We start from the raw sequence: 20,965 nt of genomic DNA on the forward strand, positions 1-20,965 counted from the left end.
CCGTCACAATAATTACTGTGTGATCTCCTTGTCCTTATCTCAACCCTTGAACCCTTTTCATTGTATTTTCTCCCTGTTCCTCTTTGAGGAAGGGGAGTGAGAGAGCGGTTGTGGTGGAGCTCAGCCGTCCACCTGAGTAAAACCACCACACCTACAGAAAAGAAAAGGGTGAGGGGTTTATAGCCATGGTCAATAGATTGACATTTCTTTATATATTGTTTCCTTTTTTATTTTTCTTCCACTGCTTTTTAATTCCATTTTTTTTGCATTTTCTTCATATTATCCAAGACAAATAACCACACATTTAAAGACAGATTTGCACGAGATCTAATGAAGTGCAGGTGTTGTTAGTATATCAGAATAATAACAACAGTGAAATAAGGAAAAAATAGGAAATAATAAAAGGAAATACTTGCCTGTGTTTCAACATTCAGAAAGACCTAGAAAAGTGCAGAGAGCTGCTGGCCTATCTTCAGCAGATATTGCACTCAGAACTTGTCACAATATTCTCACCACCTTAGGGAACAGTTCTTCACAGATTTATTTTGAAAGTTCCTGGCAGGTATTTTTCATTTTATAACATAATATATATTTTATAAGATAAAATGTAAGAATGAAATTTGTGCATTTTACCTATGAATTGAGTTTAAAATAGACCTTGACAAGTATTCTTTGGTACTTTGCCATGTCAATTACATGTATACATTTTATCTACTGTAAAGAAAAAATCATAAATAATAAACTAAGAAAAATAATCAAAACCCCATAGTAAATGTGTTTTTTTTTTTTTCTTTTTCAAGCACTTAGGGTTGAATTATTTGACAAATACAACAGGATTACGATTCAGTACACTGGAAGCTAATCAGGCAACAGAAACTTTAAAATTGATTTTTCTTCGCCTTATGTTTCTAGAATATGAAGAAGTATGTGCTATTGTATATACAAAATATATCTGTATCTGTATTAGGTTTAGCAGTTTGCCCCCCTTGTGGCAGATGTATTGCCTTTTGAAAAACTTAGTAAAGGCATTGTCAGTTTTACTGCAGCAGATTTCAAACCAGTGAGTTGCCCATGTCCTTACAGCCAGACTGTAGTGCCTGAAGGCAATGTTCAAACACATTACCTTTGGCTCTCTACTCCATTGCGAGAGAGCATAGAAAGGAGACTCTTTTGACTGATGTGCTGGGACAGAGCTTCTTCATTTTTACTGGTGCAATGAGATGTAGTAATGTATTTCTAACAAGAGATCAGCTAACTTAGTAGTACTGAGATTCAAACTGCAAAAACTCCAGTGGCAAATTTAACATGCTGTCATGTTGACAGTACTTGAGACTCCTGAAAAAAATAGATTAGGATCTTCTGAAGTAATTTCTCTATAGGCACGTTGTCATGGGTTGCAACAAAGAGTTTTTTTTCTTATGATTTTGAGCCTTACCCCTTGCTTTAGAATAGGAAAGCCTCAATTTTTGCTGTTAAAATATGGACATAATGTACTTTTTATATGCTTTTATTTGTCGCAATGATATTTTAGTACCCATGATTAAGAGTGACAACAATTGAAACCATGTGTGAGGAATACTGTGGCCCAGCCAGAGATGCTTTGATGAATCTCTGATGTTTTCAAAGGATAGATGCTTAGTGCCTAGTCAATATTTTGTATTAGTACAGTATTAGTATATGTGTTAGTGCACAGAGCAGGCATAAATCTCACATCATACAGTAAAAAAAGCAAAGATCTTTTCCCTAAAAATATTTAATCTAAAAAGAAAATTAAAGCAGATGAAATAGCGATAATGGAGAAGAGATAATGGAGATGAAAAAAGTGAAAAAAAAATTCACCTATGCTGGGAATCAGTAGTACAGAACCTTTCTATTTTCAATCCCAGAGATTATATTGCATGTACTGTGTAGAGTAGATCATTTAGAGATCATCAGCAATTTTAAAATATGAGTACATGTTAAATTTTCCATGAATATTGTTGAGTTTATTTTCTGCATGGTAAGCATCTCTCTGGAAAGTACTGTTCTGACCAATGCCATTTTACTGATACCCCCTGATAGCAGGGATTTTTTAGTAATTCCAGGCAGTACCTTTATCAGGCTAAGTGGCTGTGCTGAAATCACTGTTGAGTCTTTAAGAATAAGCACTTCTGTGTTTTTGAGATGCTGACATTGAAGATACAGTTATATTTTTCTCACCAGAAACAGAGGAAATAGAGAAGTACTGGAGCCTGAGTCTGATTAGAAGTGATTTTTAATTAATTAATTAATTATTTTTGGAACTCTAATCTCTTTTTACAGATTTGGTTCCCTTACCAAAACTTACCAAATTCTGCAAGTGTCCAAAAGAAGAGGGCAAAAGTGCCTACACAGGGCTACCTGTGTCTGCCGCACAACCCATGACTGTTGATTTCTCCTTTTAAATTTGTGAATGGGGTCCTAACAATGTTTTAAAGGTTTTCTGACTTGATTATTCTTTAGATGAAAACTGAACGTGGTGATGTCATTAACTAATGAAGCTGCGTTAATTGTGCCATCTCAGAAATATACTGGAATAAGGCCTAACACATCTTCTTGGACAGCTAAAAGTAGTGTTGTATTTTTAAGATGTCAACAGCATCGTTCAGGCTGTCTGGAAATACAAGAGTGGAGAAGTCAGACTGGAAGTAATCAGGCTTGTATTTCCTATTTAAATTTTTATATGTTTTTTAATAATGTCAATTTTTTTCCCCTCTAACCATATTTTTGTTTCCCTTTCTCCCTCTCCCTCTTTCCTCAACTCATGCTTTCTCTTGTGATATATACATATATATATGTATATGTATAGTCCATTGCAACAGTAGCCTCTGAGAACAATCAGACTTCCCTGAATTTATGTGAATATACAGTATGCAATGGCTTAGGTCTCTTTCCTACGAATGCAGGTTAGTTCAGTGGCTAAGGATGAGAAAAATTATATATTTACACTGCAATTATATGAATTATATGGTTTACTGTCTTAAGTACCATTTCTCATCACGGTAATTACCATGATATTAAGTAGCTGAGTGTCATCATAGAAGGAACACAAGTCATTACCACAGTTCTACATATGATAACTCTTAAACATAATTGCTATGTAATCTTTAGGTGATTGAATTATCATGCAGGCCTGTGTGCATACTGCCAGCATAGCTATGCATAAAAGAAAGCTGCTTAATCAAATATTACTGCTGTTTTTTTTTTTATAATTGAATGATTTTCTAAACATAATAATTCAGGGCCAGGTTTTGAAAAAAAATATGTTACTTTTACTCAACTTTGTAACTGTGGGTTATGAGTTTGCTTCAATGAATAATGAGAAAAACATGTCTGCATGTTGGCAAGAGTGATCTACGTACAAAAGCGATACTTGCCTTTTCAGGGCTAACATGTTGGGAATCCATAAACCCACAGAAATCAATGTCCTGATTAGATCTTGGTTGCATGCTTGATAGTTATGGTAATTTTTGCAGATGTTAGAAAGAGGAACCAGCTGGCCTTAGGGGTAAGGTGATATACCCCATATAGGAGATCCTATAAACAGCAACAAGTAAATCTGACAAATATTAAAGGAAAAGGATATATGATTTTGTATGTGGAACTATATTTTTTATGATGTGTATTTGTTATGACAGCTGCTTAAGCTATAATATCCATCAATTTCTTTAATTTGTACCATTTTTTCATGGCAGTTTTATGCCAGTTTGAAAGAGTATAATCTATGTAGAAGATTTGCTTTACATAGAAACATGAATTTGGTAATTACAGTGTGATTAAAAATATAAACTTCATGTAGATTTTTTTTTTCTGTAAACAGTTTTCATGCTTTTCTAAAATTTCTTAATACCGACAAAAATCTCAAGAAATGTTTATTGGATTTTTCTTCAAGCAAAAATAAGAGGGCTTATATAATCTCTTTTACAGTATTTTTCTAACAAATTTCTTTGTTTCTACAAAATAAACTCCAGAAGTATTTATTTTCTTGAGTAATGACAGTATACAAGATAACCCCACCTCTGAGCTCACATACTGTTGCTTCTGAATACACGCTCAGAATAAGAAATGGAGTGCCTTCATTTCTGAGAGCAGCACTTTCATCTATGCCTGACTAAATGTGTTCTTCTTACATGCTGATAATTTTTTAATGGATTTCTTGCACTAAAATCATAGCGTGCCATTCTGATATTTAATTTTCAGTTGATTCACTGTCCTGGAATTTGTCATTCAAAGGTATTAGATCAGACTCAAAGTTTTAATTGAACTTGGAGCTTAATGAGTATTTTTTATCAGAGTGTATATGGCAAGGTGTGTTTTATAAAGAAAATGTGTGTTTCTAATATACATTTCTGATATACTTCAGATATATATGATATACTAATACCTATGGGATGCTGCAGTTAGTTTGGAATGCTCGTGTTATATTTACTGAAGAAAATTTCTTCCCCATTCAGTTGACATAACGCGGGTCAGAGTTTATTGTTTCATCAGACATCTTTGTATGTTTAAGGGAAATTTGGGCTAGGTTCACGTTAGATGGTTGTAGACTGTTCAGTACATATTAGGTGGACCAATAGACACCATGCTTCCCCTATATCAAACTTAAGAACTGTAAACAGAATTTTTACAAGGTAACTCAGATCTTCAGTTCTTCAATTTTCATAGTCCCCAGAGGGTCAATAGTTCATATCAGCTGAGGACTATGACCATATTACGTGTTATGATTATGCGTATAGATTTATTAAGATCTACGAAGGTCAAATGACAATATCAACCAGAAACAGGTATTACATACTTCATTGTAATGCACAGGAACATTGTTTCAGAAAAACAAATGTTCTGTAAGTAGTATTGAACTATTTATTATATTAGTGATTTGTGGGAAAAATCCCAAAGGATAAAAACATAATGTGTTGGTCTTTATATTTGAAAACTTGCTATGCTTAATGATGTGAGGATGTATGAATAGGCATTTAATCAATATGACTGCAAGCCTCAGTCTCAATTGAGTGTGTTTTAGTTAATGAATACAAGATGGGATGTGAATTTCGTGACAGAACAATGAGAAAGAAATCATTTATGAAATATTGGTTATGTTTCTACATACTTTTCAGTACAAAATAAATGCTAAACATCATGAAGCTTGATTGAATGCGTTTCTTTGAGAATCAAAGAGCTCTTATATCACTGTGAAAAGTGTTTCTAGAAATTACAGAATGTGAAAAAGCAATCTATACGGTTGCTATACATAAGAAGTCCTTTTGTAGTAACTGATGACTCAACATTAGTAAAAATTGACTCAGCAGATCATTTTGTTAGTCACTACATTCTCAGATGGTTAGGAATAGATGTAACTACTTCTTAAGACACTTCTCTGAATCACAATATAAAATAATATTTCAGAAATTACTTGGAAATTACTGAATTAGACAAAGTTTATGTCTATGGTTTAAATAAAGATTGAGGTATCTCTTAAAACTCCTAAGCAATTTCTTTAGATTCATATCTTACTGCTCACAGTCCTCTCAGATACATATATTGGATGTTTAAGAGGTATAACATGAATTAGTAATAACAACCCAGTAATTTGTTTCTCATTTTCAACTATAATTGGGAAAATGTGTAGGCAAGCAACTATATTAAGAGAAGCTAAGATAAGTTCAGTAAAGTGGTAGTTTTTTCCCATAAACTCTGCTTTATAACATCCAATGAATTAAATTTATGCTCTTCCTGGTTCCTACTTTCGATAGTATTAAGTTATGGTCAAGAAGAAATGCATTTGCAAAGCATCCTGTACTTGCACAGCTTTTTATTCTGTTCAAGTACAGTCCACATACAGCATGGCTCTTTTTCCAGTTGCTAAAGGAATGTATAATCACTAATCAACAATGTTATTTGTTTTTGTCTTTTAGGGGCTGATGTTATCAATTTTGATGGCCATGTAGTGTTACCATACAGATTCAGGAACAAGAAAATGAAAACACTGAAGGATGTCATCTCTCTGAAATTTAAAACCTCTGAAAGTGAAGGTGTAATCTTCCATGGAGAAGGACAGCAAGGAGACTATATCACCTTGGAACTCAAGAAAGCCAAACTTGTTCTAAATTTAAATTTAGGTATATTTTGATTGTCTAGTTTTCTGCACTTTTTAATTCTCCACAGAATTTACCTCCTTTTTTTCCTCAGTAATATGGCAGGCCACATTATTTAATCAGAACATTTGTTGAAAACTTTCTTCATTCCTTTTATTTATTTATTTATTTTTATTTTTCCTGTTCTATGCCTCCCCATTTACTTTGTGTGAGATAACATGAAAATAAACTCATTAAAAAAAATCAACAACATATTGTTATTAGAAATTTTTCACAAAGAAAAGAGTATTGACGGAATTATATTTGACCTCTGCTATAGTTCGGTCTTCTTCACAGAATCACAAAATAGTTAGGGTTGGAAGGAACTTCTGGAGGTCATCTTGTCCAACCCCCCTGCTCAAGCAGGGTTGCCTAGAACCAGGAACATGTCCAGTAATCTTTTGAATGTCTCCAAGAATGGAGACTGTCATGGCCTCATTTGTAAGTAATCAAGTGTCAGTATGAGAGAAGGGTGATGCCTTTAATTGTAGAGGAATAAGGATCAGCAATCTTAACCAAAAAAAAAAAAAAAAAAAAAGCCTGGGAAGCTATGTGAGGTTGAGGCTCCGTGACCCTTCCTAGAAAGAAGTATATCTTGAAGATAGGCAAAGAGAAGTGTTTTTTTTTTTGTTGTTGTTGTCATTTGTTTGTTTCTTGTTTAAGCTCTTAATATGAAGCAAAAAGGCAGTATGATCGTTTGTAGTGAAGTAATGTAGTGAAGCCATGGCAGTTTGATTTGCCAGAATGTGTTATCAACATGCACAGCCTTAGTGTCTGAATTGCAGGCATGCACCAGAAATGCTTTAGGTTCTCATGTATTCAAAACATGGAAGAATGCACTGAGTTATTGGGCAATGCAGCAGTTTTTTAAACTTATTGCTGAATGTGTAATTTGCTGCTCCAGTTGAGATCTATAGCCTTTGCTGGCTTAGCTACGTCAGTCAGCATACAATGAGATGTGATCTCTGATGAACATAACTGCATTGGCAAAAGTCCCTGGAAAGAACACCAGTAAGTTGCAAAACTGTGCTCTTGCTAGTATTTTATTTGACTTCCAGAAAACTAAAGTTGACACAGGAGGGAAGACTGAAATAAGCTATGTTAGCAAAAGACTTATTTATTTATTTTCCCCGTAGCCAGCTCAGTCTGCTTTGAGCCTCTTCCTATAACAGTAGCTGGTCTAGCTATATAGAGTCTACAAAGTATTGAACTTATTTGTTTGCAGTTATCAGACCAAAAAGACTTTCTGTTACCAGAGTTTATTATCACGCAGTGTCCTCAATGATCAGTACAGTTTCACTGAAGCTCAGGACCTGGAATAAAAGCTATTCTGGGAAGGGTGACAACTTTTCATTTCTGCTAGACAGGGATCGAAACACCAAAAACCTTTAGTTGAAAACAATTTTGCAACTGAAAGTGCATATTGCTTCTCTGGTTCACCTCCGAATAACTATGCATTACCAATTTGATACTTGCTATATTTGATATACCTATCTGTATTTATGGCAACAACCCTCCACCGTTTGCTTCATAGTGGGCTGACTTGCTCCAGCCTTTTGTGTGTCCGTTATGATTCAGGTAAAATATTGACAGAATAAAAGGAAAATGCTTGCCGAACTGGTGTGAGGTGAAAATTGCTGTTGTTTCTATTCTTATTTTAGGTAGCAATCAGCTTGGCTCTATTTATGGCCACACATCTGTGATGACAGGCAGTCTCTTAGATGATCACCACTGGCACTCCATCATCATAGAGCGCCATGGAAGAAACATCAATCTCACCCTGGACAGACACATTCAGCATTTCAGAACCAATGGAGAATTTGATTACCTAGACCTGGATTATGAGGTAGATGGTGATTTTTTTTCATTTTCATTTAAATAGACATTATAAAGAGAAGTCCAATAAGAAGGGAAGAGAAAATTAATATAATTAAAGTGGTGGTTTTTTTTATAACTTCTTGTTTGTTTGTTTTAATGATCGTTATAATTAATTTTGCCTTATATTTCATGGAATTTTATTTTGAACAGTTTTCTCTTAAGTGTAAATTTAGTTTCCCTTCATTAGTCTAACAGGTAACTTCTATTATAAAGCTCATCTCAGCCTATTGTTCTAAAATAGGAGGTCTATGTAATTCAGCCAGCTAAGGGTACAGCTAAGCAGCTGCTGTAAGCACAAAATTGATAAGAAAAAAAGTTTTTTACTTAATGACCTTGATCTTGCTTTTTTTTAAGCACATAAGTACTTCCTTGTATTTTCACAAGTACACCATCAATAACTAATTTCCAGAAAGAAACAGTAAAGAGCTAGAAAACTTCCAAGAAAACTTTTGTTTAATGAGTCAGTTAATAAATACAAGTGTTGGTAATAAACTACACTATACTACACTTTCTCTTAGCTAAAAGGCTGAGAAGTGGTCTTAGAAACCAGGGGAGAGAAACTGGATCAATGAAGAATTACCTTTAGCAGAAGAGGATCAGGTCAGAGAATGCTCGAGCAAGGTGTACATACATAATTCACTAGACACCGATGAGGAGAGAAAGACGAGATGAAGAGGAGAAGAAAAGGAGAGGAAGAGGAGGGGAAAAGGAGGGGAGGGGAATGACACGTACCTACAGAATGGGAGACTTTTGTTATATAGACTTTGTAAAATAATTTTCTTGCACTCTTTCCTGTTTCTGATGAGAACTAGTGTAGTTGCCTGAACCACATGTAACTATTTCCATCCACATAAATAAGTGCCTTCTTTATTAGCACTAATGATGACATAATGCTCATTGAACAAATGAGTACTCAAAAAATACTCAATAAGCAAATTTACCTGTACCAGTGATACTAATGGGACATGGAAGATCTGAACTGAGCTACTGAAAATTCACAAAAATAGACTTTATTAAAGATTTTCAACTGAGTGAACTACAGAAAAAGGCTGAGTGCCTTAAGTCCTTGAGCATTTTGCATATATATGTGTAACATATTTACATAATAAATGTATTGTGTACAATAAAGTTACTTATAAGTGAGGGGGAAATCCAGGAGATTAAACTTTCCCTTCTTTGACATTAGAAACTTCACCAGCAGTTCTCAAAGATAAATTTAAATCTCCATGTACATAGATAGATCTGCATATGTTTAATGGAAATTATTTGATTGTGTGGATATATATTCTGTAGTTTGTATAAATGCAAGAGCCTTGAACTCTTCTCCTTTCTTTCCTCTCAAATTCATAGGCTACATTTAATTGTGTTGCACTTATGATGTTAATCATCATAGATAAAACACAATGAATCAAAACAATTTTTCATAGAAAAGACAAAGCAATAACTCCAAATGTCTCCACTTTCATCCTTCCTTCAGTTAACTTTTGTTGCTGGGCACAATGTCAAACGTTATGGGAAATCTTTTTTTCTGTTTGTGTTAGTTGTCCTAGCTGTGTCACTCCCCAGTTTCTTGTGCACCTCCAACCTACTCACTGGCAGGGGAACATGAGAAACAGAAAAGGCCTTCATGCTTCGTAAGCATAGTTCAGCAAGAGTTAAAATGTTGTTGTGTTACCAACACCGTTTTGGTCACCAATCCAAAACATAGCACCACATGAGCTATTATGAAGAAAATTAACTCTATCCAAGCTAAAACCAGTGCACCTTTCTATTTTCTCCTGTCCAAAAACATGACTATAACATGCAAAAGAATGTTTGGCAACAATTACTATATTACAATCACATTCTTCAGTTTGTGTAAGGTGGTGTGTCTTTTCTAAAGTCAAATCAAATCAATTTATAACATAGAATCACAGAATCACAGAATTTCTAGGTTGGAAGAGACCTCAAGATCATCGAGTCCAACCTCTAACCTAACACTAACAGTCCCCACTAAACCATATCCCTAAGCTCTACATCTAAACGTCTTTTGAAGACTTCCAGGGATGGTGACTCCACCACCCCCCTGGGCAGCCTGTTCCAATGCCTCACAACCCTTTCAGTAAAGAAATTCTTCCTAACATCTAACCTAAAACTCCCCTGGCATAACTTTAGCCCATTCCCCCTCGTCCTGTCACCAGGCACATGGGAGAACAGGCCAACCCCCACCTCTCTACAGCCTCCTTTAATGTACTTATACAAAGCGATAAGGTCACCCCTGAGCCTCCTCTTCTCTAGGCTGAACAAGCCCAGCTCCTTCAGCCGCTCCTCATAGGACTTGTTCTCCAGGCCCCTCACCAGCTTCGTCGCCCTTCTTTGGACCCGCTCAAGCACCTCGATGTCCTTCTTGTAGCGAGGGGCCCAAAACTGAACACAGTACTCGAGGTGCGGCCTCACCAGAGCCGAGTACAGGGGGACGATCACCTCCCTAGCCCTGCTGGTCACAGTGTTTCTGATACAAGCCAGGATGCCGTTGGCCTTCTTGGCCACCTGAGCACACTGCTGGCTCATATTCAGCCGACTGTCCACCATCACTCCCAGGTCCTTCTCTGCCTGGCAGCTCTCCAACCATTCCTCTCCCAGCCTGTAGCTCTGCTTGGGGTTATTGCGCCCCAGGTGCAGGACCCGGCACTTGGCCTTGTTGAATTTCATACAGTTGACCTCAGCCCATCGGTGCAGCCTATCCAGATCCTCCTGCAGAGCCTTCCTACCCTCCAGCAGATCGACACACGCACCTAGCTTGGTGTCATCTGCAAACTATCTGAGGATGTGTCTGTAAAAGGCTTTTATGTATCTGGTATGGACTATAAAGATCTTAGTTTTCAGCTATATAGCTTTACTTCTTATATGCTAAGTCAATATCTCCTCTTTGGGATAGAAAGTGGTATCTTACATGCTTTTAAAATGGTAAGTGGGTCCCTTGATCTGCATTTTCCTGCCTTCAGTAATATCCAGTGGCATTAACAATGAATGATATTTAAAAGCTGGGTTCTGCCAAATCTCAGCAGCAGACTGCAAGCAGAAATATTTGTGAGCTTTCTTGGGGTAGGAAATCTAGCTGCTATTACTATTTATACCATCATCTATTTGATATAAATACTTAACAAAGATTGCAGGGACTAATCTCACGGGTCCTTTATTCTTCACAACTGGGCTGCAAAATATTAATGAAATTAAAAAGACCCTGGCAGGGTAGAGACCTGTATAGTCTCTATGGGGTGACAGGGAGAGAAGAACAATTCTAGTTCATAAATTATTTGTTTTTTATAGCACTAGAGATTCTGGATAACCTCATGTTTTAAAGTAATGAAATTCAACATCAAGAGAAAAACAATTCTTGTTTGTTGTGCTAAGTCATGTGGTAACCATTCATTGACTATAACTACATGATAAAAGTGTATTTTCAATAGTGGAAGGTGATCTTGTCTAACCAGAGATAGTAACTTTTACTAAGGGATTCTGTAAAATCCTTCTAGATAAAGTAAATATATAAGCATTAAAGGAAGCAAATGCATCATACTGAAGCCCACAACTGCTGTGTTGTAGTCTGAGCTCTGAATCTAACACATTTATACTTAAATGATTCAAGTAAGGCTATCTACCTGGCTAATCTGGTATCTACTCATTTCTTCTTGAGAAAAATAATGAAAAGGACAGTTATTCCAAGTACTTTGTTATTTGAGACAAGTATTATTCAGTAGCAGTCAGAAGAGCAGTCTGATATGAGTAACTATGATGTGGGTGTGCTCTTTATTTGGAGAAGTACAATAACAATTGAGATTTGCTACCATAAATATTTGCAATCACAAATTCATTATATATTTTTTTCCTGCTTTTGCAGTGCTTGTTTGGAACTTCTTTTTCATACTAAGCAGTGTTGATAGCTATTAGTCTCTGTGTTTGAGTGTTCAAAAAAAGCAAATGCATCTGCAACAGATATGTTTAAAAAATCTAAGAAGTGTTTGCCCTCCAGTAACTACCTTCCATTTTTTGTTGCGTTCAAAGATAACCTTTGGAGGCATGCCTTTTTCTGGGAAGCCAAGTTCTAACAGCAGGAAAAATTTCAAAGGCTGTATGGAGAGCATCAACTACAATGGCAATAATATCACTGACCTTGCCAAAAGGAAGAAATTGGAGCCTTCTAATGTGGTGAGAACATAATTTAATGGTCATCTAAACTTCTGCTTCTCATTCTAAGGAAGGTTTGTGTGTGTGTGTGTGTAGCAGATACCCTCATGATGTAATATACAAAACAAAGTTTATCATGTGCCCAAAGATCTCATTGTAAATACTTCTATGACTTTTTTTTTTATAATTATTATTTTAAATATATATATTTTTTAATTATTATTATCTCTGAGCATTTTACTTCTGGGAGTTAAATTTCAGCTTTTCAAAATTAACCTTCAGTATCAGATAACTAGTTTTTAAAAGAAAAAAGATGGACCCAATTATAGTGATCCACAACTAGGGTAGACAAAATTTATTATTAAATCAATTCCAGGTTTCTCATGGCTTTAAATCCTGGTATTTTCCATCTGTGCAGAGCTAGTTGGATTGCTGGAGTGAAAAATCACTGGAAAGAGATGGTTCTAGATCCCTTTTCTGGGAGCTTTAAAAAGCCTCAAGGTACTCGTCTTCAAAATCATTATTTAGCTTATTAACATCACAAAGTTTAATAATATTTTATTCTGGTGGTAGTTTTCCTTTTTTTTTTTTTCTTGCTTAAGTGCTTATAGTTGCTTTAAAGCAACTTTAAAACAAGTTTAAACTTGAGGCTTTATAGGCAGGCTGATCAAGAAAAGCTATACAAGATATACGAGAAATTTGTATATCTTTAAGGTTCTAAATGTTCCTCAAAATATTTGATGACCTACACAGGCAATGTGGGTAGGAAATGAATGTATTATTACCATGATCTTCAGATGGCCTGAGTAAGTTGTTCAAGGCTTTTTTCTGTACAAGATTACAACCTTCACAACCCCCTGCTAGCAATATGTATGGTTCCACTGTTGCTTTTTTTTTTTTTTTAAGTATTGCATAGTAAAGATTTATACATGCAATAATGATAAAGTGCAAAGGGCTGATTACCATTTGATTATTCCTTGGATAGTAATATTGATGTTTCATGTAATTGTATGAACAATATGGCTAAATGAGCAAGGTTATACGGAAGGATAATTCTGAGTATGTGATATAAATCCTGAGTCTGTACCAACTCAGTAATACAGCCTGATATTTAGAACCTCTTTTTATAAATGATTTTTCTTCAGTGTTGTCAAAGACAAAGAGAATGATATATATGTCAAAAAAAGAAGACTACCCTTCTAGAATTTTTTCAGTTATTTTTTTTTTTCAAAATCACCTGCTTGCAGTGCATATTAAACTTGTAATTTAAGCACATTTTTCAAAGATTGATAATTAATTCAGGAAAGAATTGTTATACAGATTTTTTTTCCCTTTTTTTTTTTTTTTTTTTCTTCCCAGTCCAGTCTACTGTAAGTTAGTAGGACATTTTCTTAAAGTGTCTTCCTGAACAGAAGCGTTACTTAAGAGAAAAAAAAGTCTTAGTCTAAAGTCCTAAAGTCTTAGTAAAACCATCTATCTATTTTTATTTGGTTGTATTTTTAGTTCGTGTGGGTTTGTTTTTGTTTTTTTTTGGGGGGGTGGGATGGGGCCCGACACAGGCTTTTTGCTTGGTTTTTGATTAAATTCTGTTACCCGTAACAAAATCCAAATCTGTGGCTTTGTCAGTGTTAGTGCTTCATCTGTGGCTGTGACATGCTAGTTTAATTTAATGACTCTCTTGATTTCCGATTCTAAAAATATCTATAAAAATAGAAGTGACCTTTGCTTTCAGTAATATTACTTATATTGCTTAGACTCTTCAAAAGCAAAATCTATTTTACTCTAATTAAATCAACATGGATTTCTGTGTTTCTTACAAAAGACTTTGTCTCCTAGTTTTGAGCCTGATTTACCATAGAAAGTAGAGCTGGTTGAGACTACTGTAGTTAATAATCATGTTTCTGATAATGACTCTTAAGTAATCCAACCAGGATCAAAGCTCCATTGTAGGAGATACCGTACAGATGCATAATAGTTGGTACACCCTGCCCTAAACAGTTTGTTATACAAAAACAAACAAACAACAACAAAAAAAAAAAAACATAGAAAACAAAACGTAATAAAATGGAACAGAGGTGAAGTAATCAACATGTTTGTAAGTATCACAGGGGGGAAAAAAAAAGAAGAGAAAAGAAGACTATGAAAGAGGTGTGAGACAAAAGGAAAGATGTTCTTATAGGCAGATTTCAAAGGTCATACAGAAAAAGGAAATGGACAAGTTAATAGAATGAGGAGATCTAGACAATTTAAGGAGATAATCGAATTTGTCTCTGAACAAAAATGAAGTTAATATCTAGAAATCTTTAGGTCTCACATACGTAGGTGTTATGACTATGAGTACACCACCAAGAGTCTTCTAACATTTACTTAAATGATTTATTCATTTTAGCTTTTGAGATTAACAAAATAGGGAAAAAAGGGGGGGGGGAGGGGCAGGAGTGTCACAGCCCTCTGTGATAGAAAAGGTAGCAACAACTCTTTGGGGAGTATGAGTAAGATGGATGGCCTTGAACAGTTGTTCTTACTAGTGGAACCTGATTTGTTTTCATATTAGATAAATGAGACAAATGATAAACATCTCCAAAAGGGAGAGGAGGAGAGCCAAGACAAATAATAAGTGTCTGCTTTTCTCCTGAATCAAGTTGCAAACATAAGTTGGCAGTGACTAAATAGAACAGTAGGTGTTAACTCTTGTTTACAGCTTGGTTCAGGTCTAAGACAAAAATAAAGACCATGCTTACACAGAAGTCTTCCAGTCCATCTTTTTTATGTTTATCTAAAAGAGTAAGTTTATTTATGGTTTGCTTGTTTGTGTACATTTACAAGCACTAAAGTGTAATATGTAGCACTTTCCCAAAGCCTGTAACAGAAATATTCTAAGAATCATATTTGCTGTCCTCTATCTTTACATACGTTAGGCCTATATTCCACCCACTTCAGCAGCTGCTCCACCACATATTACGGAGGGCAATCATGTGCAAATTTAACATAAGTTTTTTCTTTGCATTTGCCAAATGTTCTTAACATAATAAGGATGAGTAATTAGCTATTTTAAGAAAAATACTGAAACAACATGACAACTATTAGCTAGAATATTATTGCCTTTACTGTATGATCTAACTTAATTTAACAGGTACTGTAGTGTTAATGAACTCATTACCTCTCTTTTGCAAGATTCATCCATTATCTCTATTAATTGAGTGTTGTTGTTGTTTTTTAAGGCCAGGTAGTATTTCCACAAGGGGTAAGATCTGAAAGCAAAAATCATTTATAAAAGGTAAACATGAAGCTAACTTGAAAGACAGAGTTCGTGATACAAAGGTCAAAGTGACCAAATCAAGATATTTTTGTAATTTCCCTTCCAATGTATTATAAGTAATTCTTTAATAAGATCAACAGTTTCAGTATAAATGCACGTATTTGAGTATAAATGCACACTGTATGTTTGACTTCCATATCACTGCCCAGAAAGGTATTCAACAAATTATCATAGAGTAGTTTAGGTTGCAAAGGACCTTAAAGATCATCTAGTTCCACTCTCCCTACCATTGGGAGACACACACCTTCCATTAGACAAGATTGCTCGAAGCCCCATCCAGCCTGGCCTTGAACACTTCCAGGGATGGCACATCCAAAACTTCTATGGGCAACCCATTTTATAACCTTCATTCACCCTCTGAGTAAATAATTACTTCCTAATACCTGATAGAAATATTCTCTTTTTAAAAACTGTTAACTCTTATCCTGTCACTACACTCCCTGACAAAGAGTACCTCTCCTGCTTTCTTGTAGGACATCTTTAGATAATGGAAAATGGGTTTAAGGTCTCCCCAGAGCCTTCTCTTCTTTAGGCTGAAAAACCTCAACTCCCTCAGCCTGTCTTCATAGGGGAAGTGCTCCAGCTCTCTGATCCTCCTCAGGGCCCTCCTCTGAAATTGTTTGTGTGCTGGGGGCACCAGAGCTGAATGAAGCTGAATTCCAGGTGGAGTCTCACAAGAGCAGAGTAGAGAGGGACCTCAACCTGCTGGCCATGCTTGTCTTGATGCAGCCCAGGATACAGTTAGCTTTCTGGGCTTCAAACGCACACTGAAAGCTCATGTTGACCTACTTGTCAACCAACACCCCCAAGTCCATCTCCTCAGAGCTGCTCTCAATCCCTTCACCATCCAGCCTGTATCTGTGATTGGCATTGCCAAGGCTCAGATGCAGGACCTTGCACTTGGCTTTGTTGAACTCCATGAATTTCACAGAGGCCCACTTCTCAAGCCTGTCTAGGTGCCTCTGGATGGCATCCCTTCCCTCCAGTGTGTCAACCACACCACACAGCTTGGTGTCATCAGCAAACTTGCTGAGGGTGCAATTGATCCCACTGTCCATGTCACCAACAAAGATGTCAAACAACAACTGTTCAGATACTGAGTGCAACTATCTAGTCAATTTCTTATCCACTGAGTGTGCCATCCATTGGATCCATGTCTGTCCAATTTAAAGACAAGGATATCATGGGGGACAGTGTCAAATGCTTTTGCACAAGTCCTGGTAGATGACATTAGTTGCTCTTTCCCTATCCACCATTGCTGTAACCCTGTTGTAGAAGGCCACCAGGTTTGTCATGCTTGATCTGCCTTTAGTGAAGATGTTGACTGTCACCAATCACCTCTTATTTTCCATATGCCTTAGCAGAGTTTCTGGGAGGATCCATGATCTTGTCAGGCACATAGGTGAGGACTGACATGACTGTAGTTCCCTGGGTCTTCTTTTTTTCCCTATTGAAAATGAGGGTTATGTTTCCCCTCTTTCCGTTACTGGGAACCTCACTGCACTGTGATGACTTCTCAAATATGACAGACAGTGCCTTAGTAACTTTATCTGCCAGTTCCTTTAGGACCTATGGGTGTATCTCATCAGGCGCCTTGGATTTGTGCAACCTTAGGTTCCTTAAAGTAGTCTTGAAGCTGATCTTCTCCTACAGTGGGCTTTTCTTCGTTCCCCCAGTCCCTGCCTTTGCCTTCTGGGGCTTGGGATTCAGAAATTATTCTGAATCTACACAAAAGGATCTCTTTCTCTTTGAAAAACAGGGATGCTTTTATAGAGACAAGCTGCAAATTAGTTCTAATTTGTAGCCCAGACCTAGTGAACAATATGTATCCAGTGGGCTTAAATTTTAGAGAATCTTCCTGTGAAGTACAGTCTTAGTGGGAATTGGGAATCCAGTTCAGATTAATCTAAATGTCTCAACAGGGAAAGTACCATTTTAGCTAACAGTGAAATTAGAATTATATGTTACTTCCTCAAGAAATCTCTTACGCAGTTAGTGTTTATGATAAATGAGCTCACTGATGTGAAAAAGGATTTGAATGGACTGAGTTCCATTAACCTTAATAGGCATTGTATGTGCAAGCGTCTCATGCATCAGGATATGAAAGCCTTCTTTTTATGAGGAAATTGTTGGTTCCTCACAGTAACAAGACAGAAAGAGAAACTTACAAATGTCTAACAAAATACTTTCTGAGTGCTTCTTAATTGTCATCTGTGACTAGTGTCTCTGACTGTATTGTAAGATGCAGGCTCTTACAAAATGTTATTGTCCTCTGTGCCTACAGTGAAATACCTTATCTACGTAACAAAATATATTTCTAATCCATAGTGTGACTACCACACTGAGAATATTAACAAAGGGTTGCAGAGCGTATTTCATCCAAATTCCAGATTTTTTTTTCTGTGTGTAAAACCTGTGGTTTAGCCAAAATATGTGTATCACACTTGGAAATATTCAGACTAAAAGTATCCAAAAAATTGTTAGCTATTTCAACATAGTGTTAGTTGGCTGAAAGCTTTAAATGAAAATCTAGGCAACTTTTAGACTGAATAAATAAATAAATAAATAAATAAAGAGTCAAGCTGATTAGTATCAAAGCAGCTAAAAGGAGGTCCTTTGACTTTACTGAGAAAGTAGTTGTCATTTCTGTAATTCACACTCCAATTTGAAAGATTCCTGTAGTTGTTTTCGCTAATAATTTTCCTTAATCTTTAAATGTATTTTGTTACCCGTGGAACATATATGGTATACAAAAAGAACATGGTTTCTGATGTTGCAATTTTATCATAAAGATAGGAACAAATCCTTTTTTTGAGATCAGCAAAGAGAAGTCTCTTCTTTAGTTTCAGAGTAATGGAAACTCCAATGTTTTGTGATTAATAATGGAGGTAACCTGATAGTCTAGCTACTACTTGTTTTACTGGCTAGTATAAGTAGACTGTGTGGCAGTGTAATTTCTGACACTCTGTAGGAAAAAGAGGTAGTTATGCAGAATACATCTAAGAATAAATCTGAGAGCTCAAGAAAGTCTTTATTTTTATTTAGTTAGTTGTGGCATGGCAATACTAAATAAGAAACTGAATCTGCCACATAGGTGGTATCATGCTATGACATAAATAAGGTGTTTTCATTCCTTAAAAAGATATTTTTAGGATATTGGTAAATGGGTACACAGTCTTGCTTCCTTATGACATTATCTAGCCCATTTCCAGTTGAAAACAAGTATTTATAAAAAAATTTACTTAGGACTTCCACCCACACATCTTAGAAAGTTACTGTCTGGCATCCAAATGCTCTAATTTCCCCCAAGGTGATTTTTCAGGTGTATTTATACACTATGAATAATAATAAAAAAGTTTGTCATGAAAGGAATGATAAGTAACAGAAAGTCAGTAAGTTGGAATTTAAAATATTTATGTGCTAACAATTATGTCTTACTCTGACTGGGTCTGAACAGTGCTCAGATGAACCTTTTATCTAAATATCTAAATACCTCTGAAAATGTTGTTCAATCCTTAATAATTTTTAATGTTGAAATAAGTGGCAATGGAACTACTGCTCTGATCATCTGATACTGCATCAGACAAAATCTTTCCTTATCAAAATAAATGAAATTACTAGAGTATCATTTTTCCACAGTGCATCAGAAAATTTAACCATAGAACAAGGTCCTCTTTGCCACATGGTAGAACAGTTCTTCAGTAGAGCAAGTCTTCCTGTTCTATTCATTGAAGCATTAAAATACCAGTTCTGGACAGAGATCTCCTTAGAGGAATATGGTTTAAAATAAGAGCTTTATATTGCTTATTATTTCTAAGGAAAAAATGATGTCTATAATACAGCCTGCCATTGTGTTCTCTCATGAGAAATGACATCCGAACCAGAGTGAAAAATTTATGTCCATAACTCTGGTCTTACTTACAGGTATGTTTTACAGCTTTTGTGATCAGTATACCTGACTGGATTTTTGTCAGTTTCCTTAAGAGTGAAATTTTATAGTGTGCAAAACTCAACTTCTTTTACAGAGAAAATGATTAATTGACCAAAAATATTAGGCATTGTTCATGATCAGCTACTCCAAATGATTCAACTTCATAAAATAAAGTATTAGCTTGTCTAGTATTATCCATCAGAAAACATAACAGAGAAGCTAGCTGTTCACAATGTATTATATGTCCTTCTTTTACAACCTCACACGTTGTGCTGATTTGACATGGTGATATAAGGGTATTTTGAAAACTCTATTTAATGAACTATTGCCATCTTATAGATTTCTTTGGTTACCATGAACAAGTTCAAGTTTCTAATGGATTCATTTCATCATCTTTAAACTAAGAATATTAATGTGTTCCTCTAAGCTTTATGTTACACTACAACTCTTCAGGGCAGAGACTGCCTCTTACTATGTGTATGCACAGTGCAAAATATAATCAAGCCACTTCTTTGGCAGAGGCCTCTAGGCAAAACAGAAATGTAAACTACCACCTTATAATAATAACAATAATGATAATATTAATAACACATTTTTACATGGAGCTTACATTGACTACAGTAGTCTCTGGATTGAATGAAACCTAGAATACTTTTCTACCTATAATACTAGGTTATACATAGAGGTAGCTATGAATTTAGTGGAATCTTAAAATTTTGCTTACGTTTTTGCTTTTTTGTCTGTTTTACTTAGGGAAATTTAAGTTTTTCATGTGTGGAGCCACATACAGTGCCTGTCTTTTTCAATGCCACCAGTTACCTTGAGGTTCCTGGTCGCCCAAGCCAGGATCTGTTTTCAGTCAGTTTCCTTTTCCGAACCTGGAACCCCAATGGACTTCTTGTCTTCAGCAACTTTGCAGATGGCCTGGGCAATGTTGAAATTGACATTAACGAAGGCAAAGTCAGTGTTCACATCAATGTCACCCAAATCAAGAAGAACCGAATAGACATCTCATCAGGTAAGTGTGTTTTTTGTTGCTGTTTTTTTTTTTTTTTTAATATAATTTTTGTTGGTGTTGTTTAAAAGAATAATGGAATTCAAAATTGGAAAAAATGCTTTACAAAATTTAAAATTGAAGCTGTAACAGCACATTTATTCATACTTAATCAGATCCTTTATTATGCACCTCAATGAGTAAAAAGTAGAAAAAGAAAACAGTTGTTAGATAAGAGACAAGTATTCTTATTCTGTGATTAAAACAAGAAGACATATCACTCCTTGACTATGAGGCAGCGTTGCTTCATACTTTCTTTTTTTTTCATCAGTCTTTCAGTCTTCTCAGCAAAAATATGTGCTTTCAACAGGGGATGATATTATATCCCTGTGTGGAGAGTAGCCTAATAATATGGAAGCTCTCTATCCCTCAAAAAAAAAGCAAGTTGTTTTAACCACAGGGCTGGTGTGAAAAATACCATGACATTTTCTAAATATTCTACAGAGTCATGCTGGAGAAGTAACAGA

At 35.6% G+C, this 20,965-nt stretch overlaps 1 protein-coding gene across 1 annotated transcript in view; it reads left to right on the plus strand.

Moving 5' to 3' along the window:
* Window positions 1-20,965, plus strand: part of CNTNAP2 (contactin associated protein 2) — a 1,145,390-nt gene that overhangs the window by 523,569 nt on the left and 600,856 nt on the right. The window contains exons 5-8 of the mRNA XM_027451306.3: window positions 5,931-6,134; window positions 7,811-7,995; window positions 12,072-12,215; window positions 20,198-20,462. Coding sequence (XP_027307107.1) covers window positions 5,931-6,134; window positions 7,811-7,995; window positions 12,072-12,215; window positions 20,198-20,462 — 798 coding nt within the window. The remainder of the gene's footprint in view (window positions 1-5,930; window positions 6,135-7,810; window positions 7,996-12,071; window positions 12,216-20,197; window positions 20,463-20,965) is intronic.

The sequence above is a fragment of the Anas platyrhynchos genome, chromosome 2, assembly GCF_047663525.1.
Source record: "Anas platyrhynchos isolate ZD024472 breed Pekin duck chromosome 2, IASCAAS_PekinDuck_T2T, whole genome shotgun sequence".
NCBI classification, from domain to species: domain Eukaryota; kingdom Metazoa; phylum Chordata; class Aves; order Anseriformes; family Anatidae; genus Anas; species Anas platyrhynchos.